Source organism: Dissoconium aciculare (genome assembly GCF_010015565.1).
Source record: "Dissoconium aciculare CBS 342.82 unplaced genomic scaffold K489scaffold_2, whole genome shotgun sequence".
Lineage (NCBI taxonomy): Eukaryota > Fungi > Ascomycota > Dothideomycetes > Mycosphaerellales > Dissoconiaceae > Dissoconium > Dissoconium aciculare.
This window is the reverse complement of record NW_022984952.1, coordinates 1,909,009-1,921,140: the sequence shown is the minus strand read 5'-3', so window position 1 is coordinate 1,921,140 and position 12,132 is coordinate 1,909,009. Positions and strand designations below refer to the sequence as shown.

Sequence of the window (12,132 nt, the reverse complement as noted above, 5' to 3'; positions counted from 1 at the left end):
CAGATGAGTGAGGCGGTAATGGATGAGAGAGGACCTCGGTGCGCCATTATCGAAACGGTCGAGTGCCAAGAATTCCACTGACGAAGGATCACTCGTCGGCCGAAGAGCCCGACGTGGGAACGGCATGCCTTGTGTCGAGATCCGTTCGTGCTTGCCATCATTGTCTCTGCTGTCACAAGTTCACAAGGTGCGTCTAGGCCTCTATGTCGCATTCTCATGCGATTCGTGACCAGGTGCCGCCTGTGGGATGTGAGGGGAGGGGATGGGAGATTGCACATCCCCCTCGCTATCCCAACGGATGGAGGGTTCATCGGAACATCGGCGCAAGCAGGTCAAATGATCCGCTTGACTCTTCGTAGCCAACGTATTGCCATCCACTCCGCCCAGTGCGCTGCAGATTTCGACTGTACTTGATACCTGTGAATCCAATAGGGACTCTAACCGGTAGGCCTCGTGCGCATTTCTGCTTGCGGAGGTATGATGACACGCTGTCTGTCATACATTTCGCCCAAGCCAGGCAGGCTGTATGATTGCCTCCAACTCTCCGACCGTTAGTAGTCCGAGCAAGTCTACGGGCTACGCTTGTTACTGGTGCTGCTACTGAAGACGGGCGGTCCCACCATGAAAATAGAGCGGCCAGCTACATCATCGGCGCCTCATTTTCTTGCGGACCTCACCCCGTGTCCGACCCATCGAATTTGTAATGCAAAGTGGGCTCGTCTGGCCGTGTTCTTCATAACCAAAGCGCAAGGTTCTCATTCGGGACAGGATCGTAGCCGACTGGCGTAATAATTTTCAGATCTTCCGTCTTGCCCTGTCACCGGTCCACTGCGAGTACCCGCCTCACTACTAAGCTAGATTGTGTCCATGGACAAAGATACATGCTGTACAGTACATGCGCCTTCGTTGGTCAACCATGGATTCTGAAAAGCAGAAACCATCGCGTGCCGTATAGTAGTTGCTGCATGCCCAGGTGCCCTCCCTCCAAGGCTGAGAGTAGAGGGTACTGCCATGTCTGCCATGTCTGTCATGAATCCACCTACCTAATCTGCTGTCCCACGGACATCTGGTCCGGCCGCACTTGCTTGTGCTTCCTTCAGACCGCGTTGCCCAATCCAATATGATCCCGGTCTCAGGTTGTTCCTGAAGTGTCACATAATCAGAGCACTCCGTCGTCCTGCACACAGCGGTCGGCCTAAGCTTTCCCCACCCTTACGTTTCGGGCGGGTCATGAACATTCAATCGCCGCTTCATCAACTCCATTCCTCGCAAGCCTCGCCGTTCTGCTCCAGTTCTCCAGGCTTCTCGGCACTCACGCCACTGCCTAATCTCCGTGCCCGTGTGCGCCAGCTTCGACATTCCCGAATGAGTCGATATATTGCAAGAGTCACGCGCAATTGATCAAATACATCATTGTTCGAGATCTCGACGTCGCGACTGAATAAATTGTTCCCAAGTTCGACCCGAAGTAGGAGGGAAAAAGGGCATTCGCCCTTCAGGGCAACAGACTTTGGCTGCCCCACGTGAAAGCAACAACCGTTGACGATCCGTTCGCGATGTCGGCCATCGCCACACCAGGTCCATCCAGTCTGAGTTACAATGCGGCTTCACGAAGAAACCCACGAACCAGGATTCATCAGCGCAATGAAGGCGTAGAGGTCGGGTCAGCAGGCTCATCGCAGGTCGCTCACACGTTGACCGCTTGCACACGCTGTCGTACGGTAGGTTGTCAATGGCTTAATCAGCCTTCTACGCCTGAATCATCATCATTGTTATCACTTGCGGACTTCTTCTGCGATCCAAGTCTGACTTTATCTTCTGCAGCGCAAGACGAAATGCGACGTCGGACTGCCTCGCTGCGGCCCATGCGAGCGCACCGGCTCTACCTGCGAATACTATGATTCGAATCGCGGGCACAACGTGAACCGCTACTATGTCGTTCATCTGCAACACAGAGTGCGCGAGCTGGAGGAAGAGTTGGATCGTGTGGAAAACGAAGATGCCGTCGACGATCCGGACGCCCTGATGCGTGCTGCGGCGGTCCGCGTCAGTGATACGAAAGAGTCAAAGTACCTGGGGCCTTCGAGCGGCATCGCCATTACCCGCCTGGTCATGCAACTGGCCAAACAGTTCACAGACTCGTCCAGTATCAAGGATATTGTCGATGAGAATCGCGCTGCTCAAATCAAAGATCTCTATACCCAAGAGCAAGCTAAGCCTTACTCCAAAATCTTCCCTCTGATAAGCAATGTCGCTGCGGAGGACCTGCCAAAACGAGGAGTGACAGATGGTTTGGTACAATTATACAAGCTCAAGGTGCAGCCCATGTACCCTGCGCTGCATGAACCAACACTCGAAAGAGATATCGATGCCGTGTACGCGGACGCCGCTGCAGCGACAGATTATCAACACTTCATTTGCCGCATGGTGATAGCCGTCAGCTTGCAAAAAGCGGATGCGAAGTTTGCGGGCTTGGCTGACAGCTACTATCTGGCTGCTCTCAAATACCTCGACGCCGTGGTTCGTCCAAAGGATCTGCGTACGCTGCAATGTTTTGCTCTCATGGCCGAGTATTCCCTCTTGACGCCGACCCGGACCGCCATCTATTACGTCGTCGGTCTCGCTGTGCGCCTGACCCAAGCATTGGGGCTGCACGAGGAGAAAACTGTAGTCCGCGCGCGTAAAGACGGGACTATCGACGTTCTCGAAGTCGACATGCGCCGTAGGGTTTTCTGGTGCATACTCGCCATGGACTACGGTCTGGCGCACTCCTTGGGTCGGCCGGCGATCATGGCGACCAGTCAGAATCACATTGACGTGGGTTGGTTCCATACCTGCGATGATAAATACATTACTCCAGATGGCATCGATCCGGCAGCGCCACAAGTGACACTCAAGAAATGGATCGCTATTCATTTTTTCAAGATGCGCATGCACCAGCTTGAGATCCGCCGGAAGCTATATATGAAGAAACAGGATGAGCCCAAAGATGACAATGATCCGTGGTTTATTCAAATGGACAAGAAGATCACTGACTGGCGGGACGCCTCGCCTTCACAGGATGAGGGCCAAGGATTGGACAAAGTGTGGTTTATAGGCCGCTACAACACCATGGTCGTCTTCATGTATCGGCCATCACCTCAAGTTCCGCGCCCTTCTCTGCAGGCTGCATTCAAATGCTACGATGCTTGCGAGTACAACATCTATATGCACCGCGAGCAAATCGACAAGAAGAACGTAGACCTAACATGGGTCTTCACTCAGTCGCTGTTCATGGCGATCAACACAATGTTATGGTCGCTTAGCTACGTCGAAGTCAGGCGCAAACACCGGAAGGAGGATGTACAGAGACATCTCGAAGTTGCCATGGCTGCAATTGGTCTAGCCTCCCTTCGCTGGCCTGGTGTCGCCTCGGCTGTACAGCTCTACTACAATCTCATTAATGCGGTGTTGAAGATCTACGAAAAGGACGGCGACGTGCCAGTGTCGGCAACGACACCGTCCGAGTCGACTGCTTCACCAAGTGCTATGATTCGCGAAGGTTCAAGCAAGACCCATAGCTCGGCGCAAATGACCAGTCCAGGATCGACAGGCAGTGTCATAAATCTGGCGACACCCGAGCACCAACCTGGGCAGCAGCAGCAGCAACAGAAGCTGCCACCGCCATTTGGATATATGCATCAAGCGGCTCGGCGCAGCGTCGAGATGCCTCCACCTTTGCCTTACGCCAGCCAAGCGAGTGAAGCACAACAGACTGTCGCCACACCGCCTTCATATCACACGCCGGCATCGCTTTCGAGTGTGCTAACACCTTCGAGCAGCAATAGCTACGATCCTAGCAACAGCAGTGACTCACCATATTTACACTATGATTCCAGAGCAGGATCGTTGCCGCCATTGCAGAATTTCCAGCTTCATCCTTTGCAACCGCAGCAGCAACCTTACCAGGCACCAAATCCTCCGACGGAGGCGTTGAGTCAAGGTTACCACTCGTCAATCAACCAGTCAACAGGACCCCTGTCCTTTGACACTTCCGCTTTGTCTGGTCACGCCGACTCGAGTTGGTTGTCCCAGCCAAACTTGTCTTATCAGGGTGGTCTCGGGAGCTGGCCTGCCGCATTCGACCCGGTCAACGTTCTCTACCCTTTCTCGAACGAGTTAAGGGAGTCACTGACTCAGCCCAATCACCTCAGCGCTCTCCAACAACAGCAACAGCACGCTCAGCATCAACAACAGCAATCTTTCATTCCACAAGACTGGGCGAACCTCATGCATATTGCCACGACTTCTGCCCCAGGCGCAAGCAATTTTTACACTCACAACACCGCGACCGCCCCCGCAGCAAATCCATTCTACATGTCGCCTTACGATGACCCGTCCTACTACACAAACGGCCTGACACTGAGTCAACAGGAAGAGCTCATGCAATCGCTGGAAACGGATGGCATGGAGGACATCCAGCATATGATTTCCGCAACGCTAGGCAGCATGTCCTCAGCTCCGCAGCAAAATGCATCACCTTCCCAAATGACTGCGTAGGACGCAGCCGTGTGGTTCTGTTGATGATACATCGGGACGCGAACGCGCGTAGGCTGCATAAGGCTTGTTGCTTCTTGCACAGAGAATGTGCCAATGCGTCTATTGGCAGTCTTTAGCCACAGATCGTTCTGAAGGTACGATCTCCGTGTTGTAGCCTCGGCGTCGCCCACAGCTCGGGCCTCCTTCAGTCTCTTACACACCTCGAGCTCTCTTTTGGGGGTGGTGCACCAAACCTGTGACGGTATTGACGAATGTGGCTCTTTTCGTTGCTCGTTTCTTTTTCTGATATTTACTTTTCCTCGATATGATATCCCGGTTTGGCGGTCTTTTTCAATGACGAAGAGTTTTTCCTCAGACAGCGGTGGACCAGACACTTGATATTAGTCAGGCGCGTGCGTAATGCATCAGAGCGATCATGCTCTCTACAATGATACTTTGCCGGACAATGTAGAACAAGGGAATTGGGTTCCACTACTGTTTCCGATTGTGAACCTTGGACCGAGCCCTAACCTCCATGAGCTTCGGTGCCTTCTCGCACGTTGCAAACAAGGGCTCGGCGAGAACATCTCGCTAGGTCTATTGCACAAATCCCAACGAAGACTGTTTTGTGGACGCCTAGTGATGAAGAGGGCGCAAGATGGAGGCTCTGTAACGGCCGTTGAAGGTCTCTCATCGTAGCGAGCAGAAGCAAATCGATCGTAGGATGATGTGCTTGTCACGGGTATATCAATAACACGAAGAACATCGAGCACAACCACCAAAGCCGCACTCGGAAGGAAAAAAATAACGCACACGTGCTGCACCGAAACCCCCAAAACCGCCCGATAGAACACAAAATTACTAAACCCGCTTTCTCGGGTTCCAGCCAAAATCAAGACCCAAAGCAGCGCCCTTCTCATCGCCGTGCCGGCATCATCAGATGTGCACCGTCGTCCTTGGGAATTTGCGCCGCAGCCCACCTCCTCTTTTTTTTCTTCGCATCGTGACATTCCTCCTAACCGGGAGATAACCAAACAACGTGCTCCGCGTATGACAAGCAGAAAACGATCCAAACCACCAAAACTCGGACAGAAACAAGAAATCCCGATTGCGATTTAACCCGGCGAAGCCAGGAGGGAAAAACGTGGCGATCGCTAAGACTGGGGATGTGCGCGTGCACATGGGAATAAAGGAGCAAGTAACAAAAACAAGTTCGAAAAAGGCGAGGTCAAAATGTATGTACGCGATCGGGGGCGGGTATATGGTCCTCATGCTCCGGGCAGAGAATCCATTCGTTGTGCGCGGGTTGAAGTCCAAGACGCATGAGGTCTGTAACGGTATTGCTGACTGTGGCAAGAAACCCTTGTTGATGGCGCCGAGCTCATGATGGTTCGTGGGTCTTGAGAAGCTTCATGACCTGCCATAGGGATGATTGGCGCCAATATAATAGATGGCATCTGCAGGTGGTTGCGCGGGTGACCAAGGAGGATCGACTGGTGTGGCAATGCGGCCGGGTGATCCAGGCTCGGGAAGTTATAGTTGTGAGGTATAGGGCACGCCAGAGTTCCAGTGACGCAATCGTCGATCATCAGCGAGGCGTGGAGACTTCCACGAGACGCCTGAGTTGCACACCGGAATTGTGGCAGTGTAAGCCGGGAGCGCAATGTGATCGAGTGAAGTCAAGAAAGGTAGTGTCGGTGCTGTCGAAATGCAGTGTGATCATGAAGTCCTGACGCCAACCATACCGCCACTATTGCCGTTACCGAATGCAGGAGAATTGCCTGCAGAAGGGAAGTCCTGTGGAAGAAGAGAAATTAGACTTCGATTCGAAAGAGTTCGTGATGAAGAACGGAGGCAGTGGCCGATGGACAATATGGCTGTACGTGCTGTGATGGCGGCCGAGAAGACTCATATCACCGTTGTCAGGTCGTGACGAAGATACCGGATGTGCGCAACGAGTCGTCGAATACGCAAAGATCCAAACAACCATGCCATGTTCAGGTGGGAAAATTTCCACCCATCGGTATACGCGGAAATCCACCTCGAGCCTATCCCGAAGTATGCGCTGAACGCTAACGTGATACACTCACCTTTCGTTTCTGGCGCTTCTGACTCCCTGAGACTCGCCGTCCAGTGTCGTCCACACCGCCAGTGCTATAGCCATCTTCTTCATAACCCTCGAAACTACTGTCATCGTACCGACGGCGCTTATTGGTCCGATCCGGTCGGCCGGCGAGGTTAGCTGGGGATGCCGGAGCGGAATTGCGCACAGCAGTGTTAGGTGCGGTCTTGATGATCGCTGCTGCCGCCGCCGTAGGTCTCACGCCGTTATGCGCAGGCGTTGCTTTGCCACTTGTGGCTGCACTTGCATCGTCCAGGCCGAGAAGGTTCTTCCATTCGTCGTGGTCTTTACCAGGCAGGCGACCCACGTTGAAGGAAAAGGCGGATGAGAGAGATGCCAGTAAATTCGTTTCGGCGGCCTCGTTGCCAATTTCGATTCCTTCAAAGCACATGTCGAAATAGGTTCGGCCATCTGGTTGCGGGTCATCCCATGCCTCTTCGGCAAGGCCCTCGAGCTCTCGCTGGTTCGCCTGAGCCTTGTTGCGGCCCTCTAACCCAAGAAGCTTAAGTTTACCCTCATAGGATTTTCTGAGGCGGTTGATCTTGGCTCCGGTGATGGGATCCTTGCGGGCCACAGATGCTTGGATGTCCTGCAAATTGTAAAGTGATATGACGTTTTGAGTGGCGTGTGGCTGCGAACGGAGGATTGCTAGAATACGAACAAGTTTAGTCATGCGAACGATGATGAAAAAAGCACGTCAGCATGGCTTGTTTCGAGCAGGAATACGTACGAGTTGCGGAAATTTTGTAAAGCGCTTTAGCATGGCTAACGGGCGCTTTTGACGACTCTCCTTGGGCCTGATGCCTCTCGTGATCTGTTCGTCTGTTCTCCGCGTCGACTGAAGGTGCATCTGACATGACCGTATCCTCCGACTCCATCGCCTTGACAGCTCTATGATCAGCCCTATTCTCTCGCGCCGGTCCTGTTGCCGAATTCTGTGACTCCGGATCCTCTCCTCCGTCGCCAGCAATGCCCCGAAATCCAGCTTGGCCTAACAGTCCAGCAGTGCTAGGCGGGGTTGGGATACTAGCATCATCGGCAATGCTTTGGTCATAAGTCCTTTTGTGTGAAGCGCTGTTTTGTGACTGCCATGACGGAGACATCCGCACAGACGGAGGCGGAGTCTGGGGATTCGCGAAAGTGGTCGTTTCAGGAGGAGCAGGCGAGGCCGGGGAATATGAATTGAAGCGCTGTCGTTTTGGTGACCGCTCTGCGTCCATGGACATTGAGAGAAAAAGTCACCGGTTCGTGACTTTGACGGTGAGAGTTAGGTCGCTAATGCTTCCCCGAGTAAATCTCTGCCTGGGAAGAGTGCGTCGTAAGTCCACCCTGAGCTGAATGGTGAGTGAGCCGATTGATAGGAGGTTGTCGCAAGCGTCGCACGAGAGGCCGAGCCTCACTCCGCCCAAATGGTGGCAGAGCTGGTGGAGTGCAGGCTCACCACCCGCGTTGATGTATGTCCAGGAGCTCGTCTCAGTGTTGGCCTGCGATATTGATTGATGTACTGCACCGTAGGGCGGCGGTGACGTCGATGGGGAGGTGTGTGCGTGGTCACACCGAATGATTGATCGTGGCGGTGGTGATCGTGGTGGTTGTGATGATGATGGTGATGGTCTGTCTGAGCCTTGGTGGAAACGAGCGAGGTTGGCCGGTCGCGAGAGGGCTTGTCACGTGACGCCGTTGAACACGTCCCAAAGCCCAGCGGGTGTTGATGGAGACGTAATAGAATGTACCGGCCGGAGGAATGTAGATGTACAGGAATTTCCAGGCAAAAGCCGCGGGCGCTCCGTCGCAGAAGTGGAGACGGAAAGCCGGGAAGAGTGACACAAGCAGGAAGTCCAGTGCAGTATACCTAATACCTACCTACTAGTGAGGTAGGCAGGTACCTAGTAGGTAGGCAGTGGTAGGCTTTATTGCAGGGCCAGGACAGGAGCACGAGAAGATGCATGCGCGCGCCCGCACACACTCACACACACTCACACACACACACACACGCGCGCTTCACCTTCAAAGAAAACGCACTGTGCCCACAAGTAGTCCATACAGTCCATACAGTGCCTACCACCCCACTAAGTAGGTTTGCAGCATCCATCATTCAGCCCAGCCCCGGCGCGACCGACGACGACCGACGACGGTGGTCTCTGACCATCGGGCGGCTTTCCCTTCCCTCCAGGGCTGTAGGACAAAAAGTGGCGCGACTGATCAGATTATTGTGTAGTAATTCGTGGGTGGACCTCATGTGTTGCCTCATCACCGTAGGAGACAGGTTATCGTCCGGGGATCACACCACAGCTTACACATCGATATCACCTGGCGGGCGTATGTGACGGCCACAGCCGCAGTGGAGTCTTGCTAGAACGATAATTGTCACTTCCGCCTGGACGTTACATCATGCCCACGCCATCTCATGAACACTGGTACCTACAGAGCCTGATATAGGTGGGTGTATAGAGTACATTCATCATTCGCATCGACCAACAGCAATAGCCCATCGGCCTATCTGCACCATTACTGCGCTAGGCATGCACCTCACTTCTACCGCATCTTGGTTGTTTCTCTATGCGTTCTGCCACGAGTACGCTGTCGGTGGAACATTGGAGTGACACGTCTTGCATTCCTTCCTCATCGCGTGGCATGCCAACCTTTTACTGATAACTTTCGACTCGGACTTCTTGGACTATAGCAAGGATGTCTAGTGGCAATTCCTCAACAAACAGGTTCGCCAGCAATCCCTCAGGTGCGCCGCTCCAGTCCCGTCCTATCAATCATGCTGGTTTGGATCGCCCAGCCGACAGCGATGCATCTACTGCTCCAAAGTCTGGAGTCGTGCAACCCAAGCCGCAGGCATTGCCACGTCGGACAGGTCCTTCATCGATCGTTGTCTCCACTAGACAAAAAGGAAATCCGATCTTGACCAACATCAAGAATATGCCCTGGGAATACGGCGATATCCTTGCTGATTATCAGATTGGTCAAACGGCATGTGCACTGTTCCTTAGTCTCAAATATCACCGCCTACATCCCGAGTACATCTACGGCAGAATCAAGGGTCTGCAGGGCAAGTATAACCTCCGCATCATTTTGACACTGGTCGACATCGACAACCACGAGGCCAGTCTCAAAGAACTTAGCAAGACATCGGTCATCAATAATGTCACTGTCATATTGTGCTGGTCAGCAGCGGAAGGAGCTCGCTACCTCGAGCTATTCAAGAGCAGCGAGAACGCATCCTCGGCGTCCATCCGTCAACATCAATCCGACCTCTATGCTGATCGCATGGTCGATTTCGTGACCACCCCCAGGGCCATAAACAAGACAGATGCCGTCTCTTTAGTATCCCAATTTGGAACGATCCGCACTGCTGTCAATGCTCGCCATGAAGATGTCGCCACCATTGCTGGTTGGGGAGAGAAGAAGGTTCAGCAATGGTGCCAGAGCGTCCAAGAGCCATTCCGCGTAGTCCGTGCAGGCAAGCGTGGAATCGATCTTGAGAGGCTCAATCTCGTGTCGACGCAACCCATCTCAAGACAGCCAACCCTCTCCCGCGATGTGACGCGGGCCGACACGCGCGAGTCAGCGAATGCAGATGGAGACGTGACAGGTGTCGATCAGGCGAGACCTTCCGATATCTCTCAGCGCCCGCACGCGAAAGTCGGTCCTTTCAGCGACGAGACCTGGTCCGATGATGAAGACATAGCCGCGGAAATGAATATCCCTCAAGCAAAGCCTACTGAAACTCCCGCGAAGTCTGCGCAGCTTGCGCGGCTTGAAACATCGAACAAACGAAAGCCTGCCGATGACGCACTGAGTGAAGGGGTCATGGCTGCACTTGGTAAGCTGCGCAAGGCTGACTGAAAGCTATACAAACAGCGCGGACTTCAATCGTGTGAAGGACGTTCATCCTACTTTCGCCCGCGGCACTCTGGGAGCAATGCCCCCCACCAAAATTTCATGACCAGTCGAAAGACCCGATGAGTTTCTCTGCATGTGATACCATCTTGACACAAAAGTGCTCGCCTTCTGTATGCACATGGTCCTTGTGGGGATGCCCCACGGTAGTAAGTGTTGTCAGCTCTGTGGGTTGAGGCCTCGGGTCCTGCGGGAAGTCGTCCGGACATTTCATTTGATGCCAGCGATCCTGTCGCTGTCTCAGACTTCGGCACAGGCTGACAAGCGAGATATCTGAGCCGTCAACGCCGTCTACGGATTTCCCGAGGACTTCCACTCTGACGACCTTTTTGCACAAAACGCGCCATTCGTCTGGACTCAATGTGATGTTGAAAGCCGCGCCCGACGAGTTGCACACTTCCGCGCCCGAATGCGAGAGATCCAGCAAGCGAAACGATTTCACTTCACCCGCAGCAGAGGCACGTTGCGCTTCCTCTGAAAGGTGTGAAAGTAGCTTCATGAAGCGCTCAGCAATACTGAGCAGTAATGCGCCCATGAGATGCACATTCTGAATCGCGGAGAGGAAACGCTTGGGACAAACCTCGCACGGAATGACATTTGAAGCTGTCTGCATGGCATCCCGCAAAGGCTGTAAAGCATGAGGGAAGCTGCCCAGGTGGGGTTCACAACATGCGGACTGCAGAGTGTGGAGGGCTAAGTATAGGCTGCTAAGGCAGGCGCATTCAGTCAGGCGTGGCGTTGCGACAGGAGCGTGAAACGCTGGCAGATGCGAGCCTTTATTTAATGTTGTGGCGTACGATGTCGGTCCTGTCGCGTGATCGTGTGCATGCTGGTGCGCGGCGGGAACAGAAAGTGATGACGCAGAAGGCGATCCCTTAGGCGCAGACATGGCTGAGCTATTCGAGCCGTTCTGATGTATGAGCGACTGTACTGTGTGGTCTTTCAACGCGAGCTCCTCCCAATCAAAATCAGGCCAGGCTGTTGGCGAGAGCCAGGATTGAGCCTCAAATCCTGGTAGCTGTGAAGGGGGCATTTCGATCGTCTGCTTGTTGACGTATCCAATCGATGGAGAAATTTCAGCATCAAGGACCTCTTTCACAGCGCCGTCGTCTTCACTGGCGCGTAGTCTTTTCTTGGGTCTACCCATGGTTTTTTGCAGCGAGTAGACACAACAGAGCCCTTCGCGCACGCAACGCGCACACGAAGGCTGCTCGCCTGTACATTTGAGCTTCTTCGTTCCTAAAGGCCAGAGTATTCTGGTGAGCGAGTTGATCATTGTAGTATGCCCAGGTGTTGATTGACGAAGAAGGCGGTCTTGAAATGAAGGAGAGTGTAAAACCTCACATACCACATTCGTCGCACGCTGCGCGTTTCTTTAAATTGACCGCGCTCTCGACGTTTGGCGTGATTCGTGCATTCGACATAATTACTGATCGCAAGGGAAAGTGCTTATAAGCTACTCATCCGAGTCATTCGAAGTACGAGGGGGCAAGTGATTTGGCCAGGTATTAGCTAAGACGATTTTGTCACCGATGTGCGACGCAAACCTCCAATTCATATGTTGGCTTAACAGGCAGGATCCT

General features: G+C 53.5%; 4 protein-coding genes across 4 annotated transcripts; 2 read left to right on the top strand and 2 right to left on the bottom strand.

The window, feature by feature from the left end:
* The first annotated feature begins 1,113 nt into the window (after positions 1–1,113).
* Positions 1,114–4,986, top strand: K489DRAFT_376945 (uncharacterized protein). Its single transcript, XM_033604038.1, has 2 exons — positions 1,114–1,721; positions 1,825–4,986. The coding sequence occupies exons 1-2, from the start codon at positions 1,557–1,559 to the stop codon at positions 4,537–4,539; spliced, it is 2,880 nt and encodes a 959-aa protein (XP_033463561.1). The 5' UTR covers positions 1,114–1,556; the 3' UTR covers positions 4,540–4,986.
* Positions 4,751–5,882, bottom strand: K489DRAFT_118351 (uncharacterized protein). The gene has a single exon (XM_033598951.1). It carries the CDS (start codon positions 5,526–5,528, stop codon positions 4,962–4,964), a length of 567 nt encoding a protein of 188 aa, XP_033463560.1. The 5' UTR covers positions 5,529–5,882; the 3' UTR covers positions 4,751–4,961.
* A 313-nt stretch (positions 5,883–6,195) lies between these two features.
* On the bottom strand, positions 6,196–7,857 carry K489DRAFT_332538 (Rox3-domain-containing protein). The gene is made up of 2 exons (XM_033602162.1): positions 7,371–7,857; positions 6,196–7,288 (listed from the first exon to the last, which is right to left on the bottom strand). The coding sequence occupies exons 1-2, from the start codon at positions 7,741–7,743 to the stop codon at positions 6,591–6,593; spliced, it is 1,071 nt and encodes a 356-aa protein (XP_033463559.1). The 5' UTR covers positions 7,744–7,857; the 3' UTR covers positions 6,196–6,590.
* Positions 7,731–10,826, top strand: K489DRAFT_386832 (DNA repair protein rad10; the record flags this gene model as incomplete). The annotated part of the gene is made up of 3 exons (XM_033606264.1): positions 7,731–7,757; positions 9,458–10,189; positions 10,713–10,826. 3 exons carry the CDS (start codon positions 7,731–7,733, stop codon positions 10,824–10,826), a joined length of 873 nt encoding a protein of 290 aa, XP_033463558.1.
* Between the last annotated feature and the right edge of the window lie 1,306 nt (positions 10,827–12,132).

Excerpts from the sequence above, each read along its gene's own strand:
- K489DRAFT_376945 (XM_033604038.1), top strand. The coding sequence starts at position 1,557 with ATGTCGGCCATCGCCACACCAGGTCCATCCAGTCTGAGTTACAATGCG. Across the intron at positions 1,722-1,824 it reads CTTGCACACGCTGTCGTACG|CGCAAGACGAAATGCGACGT; the intron begins GTAGGTTGTCAA and ends TATCTTCTGCAG.
- K489DRAFT_118351 (XM_033598951.1), bottom strand. The coding sequence starts at position 5,528 with ATGTCACGATGCGAAGAAAAAAAAGAGGAGGTGGGCTGCGGCGCAAAT.
- K489DRAFT_332538 (XM_033602162.1), bottom strand. The coding sequence starts at position 7,743 with ATGTCTCCGTCATGGCAGTCACAAAACAGCGCTTCACACAAAAGGACT. Across the intron at positions 7,289-7,370 it reads TTACAAAATTTCCGCAACTC|CAATCCTCCGTTCGCAGCCA; the intron begins GTACGTATTCCT and ends TTCGTATTCTAG.